The 17594-nt window shown below is 39.8% G+C and overlaps 1 protein-coding gene and 1 pseudogene across 1 annotated transcript in view; both read right to left on the bottom strand.

The window, feature by feature from the left end:
• The window catches only part of LOC117485344, an 86202-nt gene extending 72117 nt beyond the window's left edge, over nucleotides 1–14085 (bottom strand). The window contains exons 1-2 of the mRNA XM_034133856.1: nucleotides 14065–14085; nucleotides 7893–8018 (exon numbers count right to left, since the gene is read on the bottom strand). Coding sequence (XP_033989747.1) covers nucleotides 7893–8018; nucleotides 14065–14085 — 147 coding nt within the window. The remainder of the gene's footprint in view (nucleotides 1–7892; nucleotides 8019–14064) is intronic.
• Nucleotides 13889–17594, bottom strand: part of LOC117485368 — a 9478-nt pseudogene continuing 5772 nt past the window's right edge.

Raw genomic sequence — 17594 nt, 5'->3', positions numbered from 1 at the left:
TAAATCTAAAACTGGACCACTCCACTCCTTGGAGGAGGCCCAAGCTTTGGTATACCTTTTGTTGTTATGAGACCCATTGTTGACAACATGTTATTTATTAACTACAACGTCACCGAAATCAATATATCTGTATAATCATGACGCTCCCTCCTTTGAGCATAAAATGCTCAATTAATATTGCAATGATTACTCTATTATGAATAGGACATGGAAAACCCATAACGTTGTAGTAAATAAATATAAATTCTCCGTGTGCCCCACAAGGCGTACAAAGATGTTGTGTGATGCATCGTCTTCCTATGTTATAAATGCATATTCACTAACAATCTTCCATTAGCACAAAAATAGTTTACTTGTTGTTAGTTCTATAATGGCTTTTGTCATGGTATTCTGTATCATTGTTGCGGAAAAAACAACACCCTTGGTTTTGCTAATGCGTCTCAATAGCTCTAGGATTAGAGGCTTGGCTGACACTGCTGAACAAAGATATCATGACAAAATAATATTTCTTTAAACTAGAGGGAAAGTACGAACTATTCTCACATAATTGTTTGGCTCATAAAAAATAAATAAAAACTATACTTCAACTAACAATGAATGAAGTTCCCCTTTAAACACAGCCCCGGTCTTCTGACGGGGTCTATCTATGTTGTGCCAGTTTCTGTCGCCCTGTCACTCTCTAGTTCTGCTGGGTTCTTGTTGACTTCTTCACTGGTTTGAGACAAGTGGTTCCTATCGAAACACCTCCCTTTGTAGCCAGACTTCACCACAGCAGAATCGGGTTTCTGTTTTCAGGTCTCAACAGCTCCACATCAGGTGTATCTTCGCCCCTTGAACTGCAGTCGGTGTAAACAGGAGGACTTGGTAAAAACCCTCCCTCTTGGGCGAGTGCTAGGTTTTTCCTCTTCATGTTTTTGGTGCTAAACCCATCGTCTTGACCTCACTAGCTGTGTGGACACAATAGTTTTCTGTGTGGGGGAACAACATCACTCGTAATGTCTTTCCTTCTCATAATTACAAAAATAGTCTGCTAAATGTTCTACTATGTTTTAATCTTCTTCTACTAATCTGTGGATGATTTATATTTAAATGCAATATGCTACTCACTATTGTTAAATAACATTCAACACATTCCTGTTTGGAAATACTATTCCTCTTTGCCATCCCTGAGACCCCCTGCCTCTGTTATAGTCATGTGTCTTCTACTGATCTGTGGATGTTTTATATTGAAATGCAATATGCTAGTCATGATTTTTTAAATAACATTCCACCTCTCCTCCCTGTGGTGACAGATATGGCTCTATGTGGCTGGATTTCAAAATGTCCTTCTTCATATTTGGACATCCTGTTCCTCTTTGACATCCCTGGGACCCCCTGCCTCTGTTGTAGTCATGGAAACCTCCCCTGGGGTAACTGTGTGGAGGGCCGTTGTTTGGGGCTTGTTGCTGTGTGGTGCAATGTTCCAGTAATTGTAGCATCTTGTGTTGCGGACAATCTCTGGACCAATGGCCCATTTGGCTGCAACAGTAACATCCCTCAAACCGGAAACGTCTTCCACCTCTTCGTTGATTCTGCACCTGAATCTCAGGCACTACCTGAGTTTGAACTGTTGGAGGTGTCTGGCCTGCCTTCTCTGGTTCTATGGTTATCTCTGAAAGCTTCTCCTCCCTTCTCCTTGTGTTGTTCCTACAAGCCTCTGTGTCTTTCTCCGCTACCTGTATCTTCAAAGGTCTTAGTTGTAGCGCTTCCTGCTCTGTCTTTTGTGTTTCTCTTTCTCGTCGTCTTTCTTCTGCGAATTCTACTCTCACTGGCAGGTCTGCTATTCGGACCACATTTATGCTGTCTGTCAATAGGCTGGCATATTCCAGATCGAGTATCAGACTTGTAACTCTTATAAACCTTTGTTCAGCTTCCCTCCATACATTTAGCTGTTGTAGGCATTGTTCATGTTCATAGTCTAGTACTGCTCTTCTATGGGCCTTTGTTGGTCCAGGTTGATTATCTGCTGGAATCAATCCTCTTGTTTGCCACTGTGTCAACAATTCCTGTTGTTGTTTCCAGCTCTTCTGTCTCTCATTTGGATTTGTTGTGACATCTGACCTGACTTTTACCCTTTCCATGATATCTGCAGTTGAGCCTGGCACTGCGAGTGTTCCTAACTTGATGTCTTTTGGTGACATGTTTCTCAAATACTAGGATGAAATTACTAAATGATCAAGGATGTATTACTAATCCTCTGAATAGTACCTCTGTATTCCTTTATAAAAGTATCCTATGTCTTCAGTAGTTAACAGTACTTAACCTTAGATCAGTTTTTTTTTTTTTTTTTTTTTTAAATTAATAAAGTAAATGAATAATTAAAAGTATAAAATAAAAATGTGTGTGCATGAGATTATGCAAATGTTATAAAATGTAGAAAGATAAAAAATGTGTGTGCATGAGATTATGCAAATGTTATAAAGTGTTAATAATTAAAAGTAGAAAAATAAAAAATGTGTGTGCATGAGATTATGCAAATGTTATAAACTATGTTAATAATTAAAAGTAGAAAAATAAAAAATGTGTGTGCATGAGATTATGCAAATGTTATAAACTATGTTTACTTCAAAAATATGGTGGTTGAATATTCTATAGTCTAGGTTGAAAGACTATTATGTAAGGTTTCTTATCTTAAAATCAGGAACCACCTGTAATTTTATCTGTGTGTGATGAAGTATGTGTTTATCTATAACACGTGGGAAATAAACTTTGGCATATAATTGTAATTCTGCAACAATTCTGTACAACCAGCAGAGTGCGCTGTTGTAGTTTTCAGTTTCTGCCAGCAGGGGTAGCTGTTCTGAAACTGACTTCTATGTAACAAGAAGGTTATTTTTCTAAAAAATACCTTTGAAATGGGAAGGAGAAACAATATTATTTGAACAGTAATGCATAAGCAAGCCAAAAACACATTTGCAAACACAAATATTTCAAAAAAATCAGATAGGAAGGCAAAACACAATATGATTTGAACAGTAATGCATAAGCAAGCCAAAAACACATTTGCAAACACAAATATTTCAAAAAATCAGATTGGAAAGCTTAACTCCAGTCTGAGAAAATACAATAATCTTTGTTTACAACCACCAAAGTCCAACAACAATATGTATAGATAACCTGATTTAGCAAAAGACTAAATCCAACTGAGACAAGAAGAATGGTTTGTTCTTCACAAGATGGAGGTCAGATAAAGGACTTGGCCTCATGGGAGTGAAACCACATGGGTTACAAAGAACAAAGGAGTCCTGAAATTTGCATTTCACGAAATGGCAACTGCCCTGTCTTTTCCTTGAAATGAGGTCAAAACAAGATGGCTACTGATTATTTCAAACTCTGACCCCCAGAACAAAGAGATGTTGAAATTACACCATGTGGTTCTCACTGATGAGATTAAATAATGGCTAGTGATCTTTAAATGGACATAATGGAAACACTGGTGTAGTAGAGCAAAGTTTAAAAATACAACACAAAACTACACTTTATATACAAAATAACATTTCTATCTAGTTTACTATGAATATGGGCTTTATCCTAGAGATATCCTATTTTAACATGAGGAGCCCTCACATCATCGGCCAATGACGTAATATTTGACTTTATAGTCTGTGATTATCTTTTGCTGTTTAAACACGCACTTTAATGGGACCAAATGGGACGCTATTAATATCTAACGCACTTCCCTTCGTAAACCACCCGCAATGTCTTGGAAAAACACACAATAGTATAATCACTGCAACTTTAACACCCGTGGTGTTTTCAAATTTTTGTTAGAAGCATGCAGTGTTAGTGAACAAAGAAAAGAAAAAATAGACTCACCCTGCTTGCTCTAAAATAGCGCCACGTGTTGTCTATGCTTCTTAATTTAGCTTGTTTAACATTAAATGCACAGTTATTCTCCGGATCCGCTGGCCTCCATCAAACACACAAACTTAAAGTTTCCTGCATAAGCTAGTGAAGATTTGATTTAACCGGTTCTTCTTACCACTGTGTGTGAGCTCTTTGTTGTCTGACGAGAGGGCTGCGGATCCGTCGAACAGCTGGCTTGGTGAGTTCTCCCGGTTCGGCGAGGTCCTGTGCGTGGTTGCCAACTATTAGAAGTATTCGATGTTCTCGCGTCCAGGAGAGGAGCTTAGAATGAAGAGACTAATGGAGTCTCCGAAAAGGTTCAAATTGGTGAGTTTAATTAAATGGCACGATGATACAACAAGCAGAGGGTAAGGGAAAAGACAAAGCCGGTGATGTCTCAGGTGGCTGCAGCGAAGAAGGAGTGACTTCCAGAGCTCCCTCACCTCCCTATATCTCAGTCGTGACCCCTCCTCCTCAATGGTGGGCGGTGACGTAGGGAGGGAACTTCCCTCCTCTTTCTCATTGTCTTAGTTTCTCTGATTAGGTAATCTCTCTGAGAGTGCCTACTTCCTTAAGTCTTTTATCCTCCTTATCTCTTTCATGACTTTCTATTTAATACCTTATAAACAGCTGTAATAGTTAATTTAAAACATTGTTAGCGACATGCTACATACTGACCGGATATGAAGGAATAAAAGCTTGGCATTGAGATTGTATGAGAACTTCCGGGTTTTTTCACAATAAAACAGCTTTTAAACTGACGATATATTTTAGACTAATCAGTGGCGGCCGGTCCATAGGGGCGCTAGGGGCGCCGCCCCACCTCTTCCCATATTGAAAAAAAAATAAATAAATAATAATTAAAATTAAAATAAAAAAAAAAAATATGTTTAAAAAAATATATATGTTTTTATTTTTATTTTTAATGAACAAGATAAATATTATATAATTGGTATCAGTAAAATGTATAATCTACAATAAAATCTCGTTTAAAATTGTGTTACGATGTCTAAAGTTACTGATAAGTCACATGTTTCCTGCCTGGACTTGCCCATGCACCTTCTCTCGTCTGGGCGCTAAGAGAGGAGCCTTCCACCAGTGCAGCAGCAGCCACCAGCAGCTGACTGTTGCTATCTGTAACGTGTAAACTATGCCGCGAAAATATAATTTCAGCCAATCAGCGTCGTCAAAGATGACGGTCACCGGGCGCCAATGTCAGCGCCCAGTGCAGTCTGTGAGTAGTTTGGACAGTGACTCGTATCCGGTTGACGCAGTAGTTGATGAGGATGGCTTCGTGTGCAGGTGGAGTCTCCGGACCTTGGTCCCCGGCTAATTCTGTTCAAGAGCTAATCTCCAATCCTTTCGAAAGGAGAAGTTTGGCAGATAAATTGTTGCTTAAAGACCTTGCACCGGACCAACCCGATTTGAATATATCGCAGCAATCTCGTGAAAAAGACAACATTTATACACGAGGCTTAGTAGCTGGTACACAAGAAAGGCTTGGCTAGCTGGATGCAAACAGGTAAATGCTGTCTTTTGTTTCCCATGCTTGGATATCACTTTATATGTAGAGAGGAGGTTTCCCATGGTTGTTAGAAGTTTATTAATAAGTGGGCATTTATCACAGAAGTGATTGTTCTGTCTCCACGTTTGTTGCATTGTCTGTGATGTATTTTCCAACGGTTATAGCTCCTGTTCTGTCCCAGCAACACTACACGGTTTGCAGCTCCACCACATTTTTGGTTTATCTTCGGTGTCGCTTAAAATCTGCTTCCCATCGGACTAAAACCTCCACGTAATCTGAAGACAGATACTTGAAGTTATTTAAACCTTTTGCAAACTTTATGTTCTTTCTTGCTCTAGCCTTGCCAGTTACATTGTACATAACACATATATTATCATTATGCTAACTGGTTGTTCGTGTTAGACGATGTAGCTTTTTCATTTCTGAGTTATTGCTATATGTAAATAAGCCTGTTTGTAAATAATCCTCAGAGAAACAAAGAAAAAAACACAATTTATGACATTTTGTGCTGTGGTTATTTTTTTTAAATTGCATTTATTCACAGTTCAGTTTGAAATGCTGTAGTGACTTGTATTGAACCACTTAAATATTTATAATTAATGCTACTGAAAAAATGCTATTAATTTTATATCTCACATGCAGTTCACTGTAAAGCTACTTGGTGAAGGTGTTGGTTCATAAAACATGAACAGTTTTAAGAAAGAAAAAAACAGACCAGTTCTGAGAACACAAATTCCTGGTAAAGTAGTAGATGTTCAGGTTGATAAATAATATTTTCCACACTGAAGATTATGGAGGTATTGATCAGTCTTCTCATATTTTTAAGCCTCGATTTCTCCTTTCCCCCCCCCTCTAACATCACCAGAAGTCATCATTTAAGGGGTCATTTCTCGAAAAAAAATTCCGGGGGGAAACCCCCCGGACAGGTCACTTACGGTACGTCAAGAGCCCCACCAAAAAAAAAGACCACCGGCCGCCACTGAGACTAATTATTATATTAAACATTGATTTTAATTTCTAACACTACTAAAGCATACAAGTATTAGTTCATTCACAGAAAGGCTACATCATGCCTGTGATTTGGCCCGTGAGTCGCTCCGGACCGCCCAGTCTAAAATGAAAGCCCGATACGACAAAAAGTCAGTTGCTCGGGAATTCCAAACCGGTGGCCGAGTATTAGTTCTGCTGCCCGTTGTTGGTTTGGCCCTGCAAGCAAAGTTTTCCGGCCCGTATGAGGTGGGCCGTAAACTCAGTGGAACGGATTATATGATCCGCACTCCGGATCGTAGAAAAAACTTGTGTGTGTCACATACACATGCTTAAAATGTATGTTGATCGTAAAAGTGGCGCCGCTCAATCTCCGATAGTAACGCCTATTGCCTCTGTGTCTGTCACTCAGCCACCTTACAGCCCCAGTGATAACGGGCTGAGCGACAGGCGCGCCTCTGTGTCCTGTGCGCGCCTCGGTAATTCAGCGATATTGTCCAACCTGAATGAACATTTAGCACATCTGTCCTACTCGCGCTGGGCTGGTATTCGCAGGCTTACTCACACACAGCCACACAGACACAGGAGGAGGAAGAAATATCTGCACACAAATGACATAACGACCCAGGGTCGTAACAGTTACCCTCGGTTATAGCTCCTCCAGAGAGACCTCTCTCCTCTCTCCTCTAAATCAGTGTATCCTCGGTTACGGCTCCAACAGACTACCTCCTCGATAATCGATCCTCGATGAGCCTTAAGAAAAATTTGTTTTCCTTCGAGACGGCGCGCCGACATCCATTTCCGGGTCACTGCCGGAGGATCGAGGAGTCGAGGACGCGAACATTTGAGAAATGACAAACGGCTAATTTCAGAGGACTCGAGATGACCGGCGACCCTCCCAGACAGGCGCAAAGACGCGAGGGCCCGTCCACAACTGCGCACGACTGGCAGTTTTAATTAGTTTTATTATTCAAATTTAAAATGTATTTTCAGTGTTTATGTATTGATCACATATATTTGTTTTTCTGTCTATAGCCATATTTATAAATGTATTTGGGAGTGTGTATGGATAGTCTTTATATATCATTTTGTATTTCTCTATGTTTAATTGTATTGTTTATATATATTTTATATATTTATGTTTATTATTTATTTGTGATGTTTATATGTCTAATTTTAGTCTTTTTTACATTAGGTTCTAACTTTTTTATATATTTGTTATATATTTAGTTTTATTGTTTAAACTTTTATTATCATCTGTTTTAAATATTATACGTTTTTATGCAGTTTTATTTTTTTTCAGTGTTTTTTTTATTTAAATGTTTAATTGTTAGTGTTTATATATGTAGTATATTTTGTATCCTTACCCAGGTTGAACCTATATTATTATTGTCTGCAGGTAGAGACTGTGAGCAGGTCAACCCGTGGGGCGAGTCCTCTCCGGACGACCACCGCTCAGAGGGACAGGGACGCCCCGGGACAGAAACAAACACACCTCCAGCTGCAGAGAGGAACCTTCTGACAGCACAGGGACGCCCCGGGACAGAAACAAACACACCTCCAGCTGCAGAGAGGAACCTTCTGACAGCACAGGGACGCCCCAGGACAGAAACAAACACACCTTTTTTAAATTCACACAACATCCTTAACCCTATGCAATCTGGATTCAGATCAAAGCACAGTACTGTGACTGCCAGTCTGAAAGTCTTAGACGATATTAAGACTGCTTTGGATAAGAAATGTTTTTGTGTTGCATTGTTTATTGACCTAGCCAAAGCATTTGACACTGTCGATCACCACATTATGTCTAATGTTATGTTGGTGTCTCGTTTCGGTCACAATGCCATTTGCTGGTTTCAGAGTTATCTAACCGACCGTACTCAATGCGTCAGGTTGGGTAGTACTGTCTCTGACCCTGTCACCTTGGAGAAGGGAGTTCCACAGGGCTCTATCTTGGGGCCCTTGCTCTTTTTATTATATGTAAACAATATTTGTAATCAGATGCAATTTTCTACCTATCAAATGTATGCTGATGACACTATTGTATACTCGTGTGCTCCTTCTCTGGATATGGCCGTTTCCAATTTAAAATCAGATTTTATCACGCTGCAGCATGCACTTCTTGATTCTAAACTGCTATTGAACAGTAAGAAAACCAAAGCAATGCTTTTTGCTCCCAAGTCAGCGTCCTCCTCTTGCCTCTCCATTGACACCCTTGATGGCGTTTCTGTTGAGTTTGTTGATACCTACAAATATCTGGGCTTTTGGTTGGACAGTAATCTGAACTTTAAACACCATATTGAAGTTTTAACAAAGAAATTGAAATTTACTCTTGGCTTCCTTTTCAGATTTAAATGTTGTTTTTCAATTTCATCCCGTAAAAGGTTGGTCTCTGGCTTATTCCTGTCCCAGCTGGACTACGGTGATACAATCTATAGATTTGCCTGTCCTACTGTTTTGGCCAAACTTGACCCACTTTACCATGCTGCACTGCGTTATATATCAAATGCACCCTATAGGACTCATCATTGCACACTGTATAGCCTAACTGGATGGTCCTCACTTACTATGCGTAGGATGCAGCACTGGTTTTTATTAATGTATAAAGCCATTTTAGGTAAGCTTCCACTCTACATATGTGTCAGATTTGCCCCAGTTTGTGACTCTTACAACCTCAGATCCAGTGCCTGGATACGGTTCCAGGTTCCTACTGTACGGACTGAGGCTGGAAAAAGGAGTCTTTCTTATTATGGTCCTTGGTCTTGGAATGACCTTCAATCACGCCTTAAACTGAGGGCACTTGTCTCTATATCATGTTTTAAATTGAAGTTGTCTGAAGTCCTCACCACCAGCTGCTCTTGCAGTAACAAGTAGTGTACTTTTTTTTATTGTCCTAATGTGCACAATGTAGTGACTGCTTTTTCGTCTTTTGTTTTCTTTGTTATGTTCTCTGTATTTTATATGTTTGTGTTATGTGTAACGTTGCTGCCTTCTTGGCCAGGTCAGCATTGAAAATGAGATTTTATCTCAATGTTTTTATCTGGTTAAATAAAGGTTAAATAAAAAAATAACCTCCAGCTGCAGAGAGGGGTATCTGATGTAGCGTCTACTAATTTAAATAATGTTTCACTCACAGATTAACATAACATCATAACACAGAATATAGATGTGTGAAATGGGTTAGTACTACCTTTATTATATAATAATAATATAATAATAATTATTCATAAGAACAAAGAGCAAACATTGTTAAATAAATAAATAAGGTAAGAGTGATCCTTTATGTTATTATAAAATGTGTTTATTTGGCATATGATACTATAATAACTGATATTAAATACATTGATAATTATACATAAGCACTGGATGGAAATTACAAAAATAGGTAATTAATAAATAAATAATTTAAAGCAGATTTCCACATGTCTTGGTACTTCCTGTTTAAATGTAATTTCTATTACTTTGCATAGCCTCGCCAGCTCTATCAAACTTTACTGACAAAATAAACAGTTTTTAAGCTTTTAAATTAACTGTTAAGTTGTCACAGTTGTTTGGAGCTGCTGCCGGGTCTGCTTAAATAAACACGACAACAATCTTTTTATAATTCCCCTCACTGCCTGAACGTAGACACAGGTCCGCACTGTCTGACCACAGGGGGTTAAACAATAGCTAAGGTTTATTAGCTAAATAGCAATAAGTGGTGGTGCACCAGGAGCTACAGTGCGGGCCGCCAACAGCAATGTAAGATAGTGTCGGTGTTTCGGGTCAGAGCCGGATCCCAGCTGAATATTATCCCACACTCAGATCACTGAACTGGTAGCTTGCTAGTATTATATAGCATCTTCTTTCACTCATACAAACTTTGTTATTGTTTAGAGTGTTTAACCTGTTAGGCCCCGGGCCTGTTTTTCAGGTCTCAGGCTCGAAAATGACATGCCCAGAACAAATTACTATATCTTCACTTCTAAAAAGGTAAATCAATAATCTTTTTTTCTCAAAGCAAGGTTACATCTGTGAGTTGGATGTAGAAAAGTGAGAATCAATATAGATGTTTTTATTTTAAAGTAAATTCAGATTGAACAAAAAAACATTACTTATAGTGAAAACCACCCTTGAATGATGGGATCGGAGACTAAAAGCTTCAGGAATCCAAACTATAACATATAATAGCCGCGTTCACACCAAGTACTTTCCTGTACTTAGTTCCGGCACTCAGTGCCCCGGCGCTTTTAACCCCAGGGCACTTAGTACAGATCGCGTTCACACCGGAGTACTTTTCCCTGAGGGAAGATTACGCAAATGAGCCGCTGACGTCACTTCTTCTTCTTCTGCTTTGGCTTTACTGGCAGGCCACAAACCACTTCACGGCGAGTACAGTAGGTGGCGGTATGCACCTTAAAGTTGTTTGCAATCCGCTGCAAAAGAAGAGAAGAAGAAGAAAAACTTCCCGCGTATACTGCGACGCCCACCCACTCGCTGTACATTAGGCGTCTGTTGTTTACCTTCCGACCTCAGACATGATGGAGATGGAGTCGACTGAAGTTGTGCTGTTTGTGCTCATGTTATACAGCTTTGTAACTGAGTTAATGCAGCCTGAGCAACTTGCGTACAATAACAAAACAAGCCGAGCACGAGTGGTGGTGGAGAACGCTTTTGGCAGACTGAAGGGCAGGTGGCGGTGCTTGATGAAAAGAAACGACTGCAAGATGGACAAGATCAAAATCCAGGTGGCAGCATGTTGCATATTACATAACCTTTGTGAAAGTAATGAGTACAGGGACGAATGGACTGCCTTACCGGCGACCCAGCTTTATGAGGCATCTGAACAGCGTGTAAATTGTACATTGTAAACATTTTGACAATAAAGCTGATCTTTTGTACAGTGCTTTTGTTTCTCTCTTTTATTTTCCAGTCAAGACAGGCAACATTACAATAGTGTACAGTGTGGCAATATAATAACAATAAACTGTGCCAGGTGTGTTGTATGCACAGTAAATAGGCTCAGCAGCAAACCCACCTTTATTATTTATATATCTTCCTGAGACCCACTGCATCCGTCTGCCATAAACATACATGTTAGTTTCGGCCCATAGTGGACTCCATTTTGTGTTGTGTAAAATGGGGGGGGGGGAATTAAAAGTTTGCAAATCCCCATGTCCTCCTCAGAGGACAATCATAAAAACATTTAGTTTTAGGTCAAATAATATTTAAAATGATATAAATTATCATATGTGTGTATGTGCCCCTGCCATTCCTCCACAAGGTTGCAACATTGATGATAAATAAATGACAAATAAAGCTTTGCCAGTTTATAACCGATGAAACATGATGGTATCAGAATAATCACTTACATGTGATGTATAGGATGCTACGGTCACTAAAGATAAAGTGTCAGGAGAAATAAGCAAGATACAGGATCTGTTTAACAGTAAATAGAAGTTCACATTTTTAATGTAAATAAAATAGAAGTTGTACATGTAAATTAACATTATCAATATAAAATAAAGTGTCAGTTGTATCAAGACTATATAATAACAGTAATAACAATAATATAAAATGAACTGGTGAGCATCTTGTCCTCCGTTTCCTGGGCCTTGGTGAACAGCACCATCTGATCCCCGTGCATCGACTCTTTCACCACGGCCCGCCGGTCCTCCAACGCCTGGGCAGTGTCAAAGAAATTCACATCCTGTGCCCGCTTTCCTAAGAGGGAAAATAAGCAAGATACAAGATTTGTTTAGTCGCCATGTAGTTTTACAACATACTAGGAATGTTTTTTTGGTATTTTCACAAATAGAATTAAGGTTTCACAAATCTGAAACTGTGTTATAAAGAATGTTTAGCCTCTCTGGGATAATCCAGTCCAGATTTGATGAGTCTAGGTATAGTGGTTTTAGATCAGGACCTGGTCTAATGTGGCCAGGATGAGAAAAAGTACTAAAATCTCTCTTTTTTGTATTTTCACAAATAGAATTAAAGGTTTCACAAATCTCAAACTGTGTTATAAAGAATGTTTAGCCTCTCTGGGATAATCCAGTCCAAATAAATCGGCTATGCAGCGATTTAAGAGGTTCAAACACGGAGGATTGTTCCTTTTTGAAGAGTGCTTCATGTATGCTTGAACTTTGTTTAATGTTGTTGAGGCAAGTTAAACATAAAATATGATGAATATTAGGAAATAAACATGATTGTGAACATCAGTTCGATGCGTAACGTTCTTTCAAGACAAAGTTACAGTGTGTGTACCTTTGCGTTTGGTTGCTGGTAAGGAGGACGAGGCGCTGTGATCTCGAATGCAAAGCTCGCTTGTTTCCAATCCCGAGAGTTGTCCATCCTCGCCTGAAACAGACGATTAGTGCCATGAGTTAGTGAAGCAAATTACAGAAACACTACACAGTTATTCACAAGTCAAAACGTTTTCATAGCCGAGAATATCTAGCTAGCTAGATGTAGCTAGCTCGGGGCCGGTGTTAGCCTATTCAGACTAGCATGGCTAGCTTGATCTACTGAGCAAATAAAAGTACATCTGAGACCATTATTGTGCAGATTAAAACCCCAGTGCATGTAGTTGATTTTACCTTCGTCGTGGTCGTCATCGTTGGCCACTGAATCCGCCGTTTGTAGTCCTGAGTTTCTTTATTTTTAGCCGGTATGCCGTGGCGCTGTGCACGATTCCCAGGTCGAGTGAAAGCTACTGAACTGGCTTCAGTAGCATTCCCTGGGTCGCGTCCTCGGCGTAGATCTCCAGAAGCGCCGACACCCTCCTCATCATTTCTTGATGCTTGCCATAACTGCTTTCAAAACAAACCCTGTTTTTATAGCGAGGAAAAACAATGGCGTCTCCACACAACATTTTCAGAGTTGTACGGGCATGGTTTGCAATTCGCCCAGCCAATCAGCACTGGGGCACTTTTGGGGCACTTTTCACCCACAGAAAAGTACGCTCTCCCAGCGGGCTCTAAAAATGGGGGTAAAAGTACCCGAGATTAAGTACGATTTTTGGTGTGAACGCGACATAAGGGGTACTCACGGAACTAAACGCGAAAAGTATGGTGAAAAGTACTCGGCTAATAAGTACCCTGTATCAAGATTGATGCAAATCAAGTGACATTTGACCTTTTTAGAGAGGTTTAGGAAAAGAAAACCACTTCTGGGGTAATTTGGGTGTATTTGCCATATCTCTGGAACCCAGTGGTCGATTTTGAACCGTTAGAGCCAATCGAATCGAGGGGGGGTTCCTAAATCCACCTACACGTTACCATTGATAAGTGAGAGTGATGCGCAGCCAGCATGCCTAAACCGAAAGCTATGTTACACTCTGAAAACTGAAAACGGCTCATTGCCATAAATATGATGATGGATTATCAGTAATCATTTCAAAGGGACACAGAGACATTGGATTAACCTTCAGCACCGTTTATCTAAGTTGTAATGCCATTGAACAGAACTTTTGATCAGAAAACAGCAAAGGTAAGACGTATTACACTTAGATCGTTGTTGAATTAGATGAGCTTTATTCAATGGTCCAGACGACATACAAACAGGAGCACATTTCTTCGCTTCATAGTAAAATAAAGTTATCCGTCTCAAAAAGAACATAAAGAACACGGTCAAAAGACTTTTCCGCTTCCCCGTCTCATCACCATCAGCTGTGTCCAACAACCTACCATATATAGGCATATACCCATGCACGTGAGACTGACGCACATATCATAACAAATAAGTGAGCCTTAAATTAATACATTTTAAACCATAGTGTGACTCACAAAAATACCTGATAAGTGAGAGTTTAATCTAATTTATATTATTATTAAGCGTAACATTCAGACAATAATAACAAAAGGAAAATGGCTCTAACACTCTAGATCTGAGTTCCTGGCTGGTTCTGGTCCTCCACAGTCCTCTCCATCAGCTTCTGTTTCCATGTGTTCAGCTGAGCTGCTGGCTGGAGGCTCTGCCTCTCTGTTCTCCTCAGTTTGAGTTTGATGAAGCTGTGAGGACTGACGACCAACACACTTATGGCTTTTGACCGAACAACTCCGGATGAATCTTTTGTCACAAACACTGCAGCTGTATGGTTTCTCTCCTGTGTGGATTCTCATGTGTTTCTTTAAATCTCCAATCCCTGCAAAACATCTCTTACAAATTGAGCAGCTGTATGGTTTCTCTCCTGTGTGGACTCTCATGTGTTTCTTTAAATCTCCTCTCTGTGCAAAAGATTTCTCACAAAATGAGCAGATGAATGGTTTCTCTCCTATGTGGATTCTCATGTGTTTCTTTAAATCTCCTCTCTGTGCAAAAGATTTATCACAAATTGAGCAGCCAAATGTTTTCTCTCCTATGTGGATTCTCATGTGCCGATTTAAATGTCCTCTCCGTGTAAACGTTTTCTCACACGAAGAGCAGCCAAATGTTTTCTCTCCTGCACTACGTCTTGAATCACTGACAGGGTCTTGTTTATTTCTCTGAGACTTTGAACCTGGTTCTCTGGTCTTCTTCCAATCAGCCCTGTCTTCAGTGTCAGGTTCAGAAGAGTCTCCAGGGTTGTCCTCAGTCTCTGGTTGTAAATGTCTCTCTGGATCTGAGTTCCTGGCTGGTTCTGGTCCTCCACAGTCCTCTCCATCAGCTTCTGTTTCCAGGTGTTCAGTTTGTCTTTGATGAAGCTGAGAGGACTGAGGTTTCTCTTCATCATCTTCACTCTTCACAGGGACAGGAGTGAATGTGGACTTGTTATCAGCCTCCTCCAGCCCTTGAAGCTGCTCTCCCTCCTGACTGCTCCAGAGTTCCTCCTGTTCCTCTTTAATGTGTGGGGGGGGCTCTGGGTCCTCCTGGTCCAGACTGGAGCTCCACTCCTGCTGCTCAGGGGGAACCTCTTCTTTAACCACCACCAGCTGCTGGACGTCTGCAGGAAACAGAAAACACATATTCAGAGAAACTCTAGATTAATAGAATTTAAAATCTTACCACGAGTAACACTTCTTTAACTTTGCAGCCCTTATCCAATCCATATTTTAAATGCTTTTCCAGATGCCCTGGAGAGTTTCAGGACAACAGGTGAGTTAGTACGGTAGCTGATCTAAAACGTAGATTCACTGCCGCTTAGCAAGGCGTCGGCCGTTCACGGAGTGTGAGGGCATAGCCTTACAGTTTGTGACCTGTCTGCAGAGTCGTTAGCTGAGAACTGGTGTTGGAGTTTCTCAGAGTAGTCGTTTAGCATCTCTCACCGCCTTGCTAAACCTGTACTTGGACTCATACAGGTGCATCTCAATAAATTGGATATCATGGAAAAGTGAGTTTATATCAGTAATTCAATTTATAAAGTTTAAACTCATACATCACATAGATTCATCAGATACAAAGGGATTATTTCCAGCGTTTTAATCTTGATGATTGCGGTTTACAGCTAATGAAAGCCAAAATTCAGCATCTCAGAAAATGTGAATATAACATAAGACCAATGCAAAAACTGATTTTTTAATAATATAGAAATGCTGGCCTTCTGAAAAGTATGTTAATGTTCCTGCTGTCAGTACTTGGTTGGACTCCTTTAGCATGAATAACTGCATCAATGCGGCGTGGCATGGAGACTATCAGTCCAGGGTTCCTGCAGGTTTCGCCTACTCAAATTTAAGACTTTTTAAGACCTTTTTAAGACCACTTTGAATAGAATTTAAGACCTATTTCACGGCAAGAAAGTATGAAGGAAAATTGCTATGAAAGAAGAAATACGTCCCATAATTACTTACAAAGTAAATGTAAAGGCATAACAGTACAGAACTGTGTTAGCGTGTTAGACAAAAAGTGTATGTGTGTGTGTGTCTGTGTGTGTGTGTGTGTGTGTGTTAGGGGTGTGCAATTAATCGTATTTTAATCGCAATTACGATTTTGGCCTGCCACAATTACGAAATTATTTTGCTTTGCTAGGTTGTGACAGTGCACTACAACATATTTGATCTAATTAATTTTAGTCTAATTTATCATATTTATACATGTTTAATAGCTTGTGGAAGTGCGCTCCAAAATATTTGTTGATCTTGTTTATTGGTATTTATTATTTTGATATTATTTATTTAAATGTATAATTTATTTAATTTATTTTTGTATTGGTTTTGCAGTTGAATTATAGGTTCAGGGTAATCAACAGTTAAAAAGATACTGTTCAAATTATTATTTGTTTTAAAGTTCAATAAATGGATGTTTTCAAAGTCAATGAATAATCGTATTTAATAATCTTGATATCAATTATTGACCAAAATAATCGTGATTATGATTTTTGCCATAATCGCACAGCCCTAGTGTGTGTGTGAGAGAGAGAGAGAGAGAGAGAGAGAGAGAGAGAGAGAGAGAGAAGAGAGAGAGGAGAGAGAGAGAGAGAGAGAGAGAGAGAGAGAGAGAGAGAGAGAGAGAGAGTGTGAGAGAGAGAGAGAGAGAGAGTGTGAGTGACAAGAGCTATATTCAGAGCTCTGCTGCCTTGGCTACAATCTTTCATCGTTGCTGTTGTATGATCGGTGTTTAGCTACGGTATTTAGCGTCTACAGCACCTCCGCTTTTAGGGTTGACGTACACCCACACGTCGCCCAGAGGTCCGCCGGTGTTGTTGCAGGAGCTGCTGCACTAGCTAACGCTACATTAGCATACGCTACTTTCTTTTGCAAAAGGTGCAGCGGGCTTCAAACACGTTCCCCTCCCCTGGTTTCAACCAAGCACTAAATTCGATGTTTTCCAACCAAATACGGTTGAACTTACACTTCCCCATATTTATTTTTAAGTAGATTCTAAGATACATGAGTTTCTGACTGCCGCTAGCTGAAGCTTGCTAGCTGGGTGTTCTCCAATAAGGGGCCGGGGGGAAACAAAGTTAGTGATTACTGGTTCCATGTTGATTTATTTCAATACAAATTGTTGGGGGGAACTGAAAGGCTCTTACCGTACTGGTTACTTTGCAGCCCGGACATTTCCCCCAAAACACATTTAGACGCGATCTCAACACAGAAGTACCTTTCAAATCCGATCATTTTTAAGACCTTCTAAATCATATTTAAGACCTTTCTTATTTTTTTGGTCATATTTAAGACCTTTTTAAGGCCTTAAATTCAGATTATCAAATTTAAGACTTTTTAAGACTTTTTAAGACCCCGCGGGAACCCTGTCAGTCTGTGGCACTGCTGAAGTGTGATGAAGCCCAGGTTGCTTCACT

Source organism: Trematomus bernacchii, unplaced genomic scaffold (assembly GCF_902827165.1).
Source record: "Trematomus bernacchii unplaced genomic scaffold, fTreBer1.1, whole genome shotgun sequence".
Classification (NCBI taxonomy): Eukaryota; Metazoa; Chordata; class Actinopteri; order Perciformes; family Nototheniidae; genus Trematomus; species Trematomus bernacchii.
Note: the sequence above shows the minus strand (reverse complement) of the source record. Positions and strands in the feature narration are given on the sequence as shown.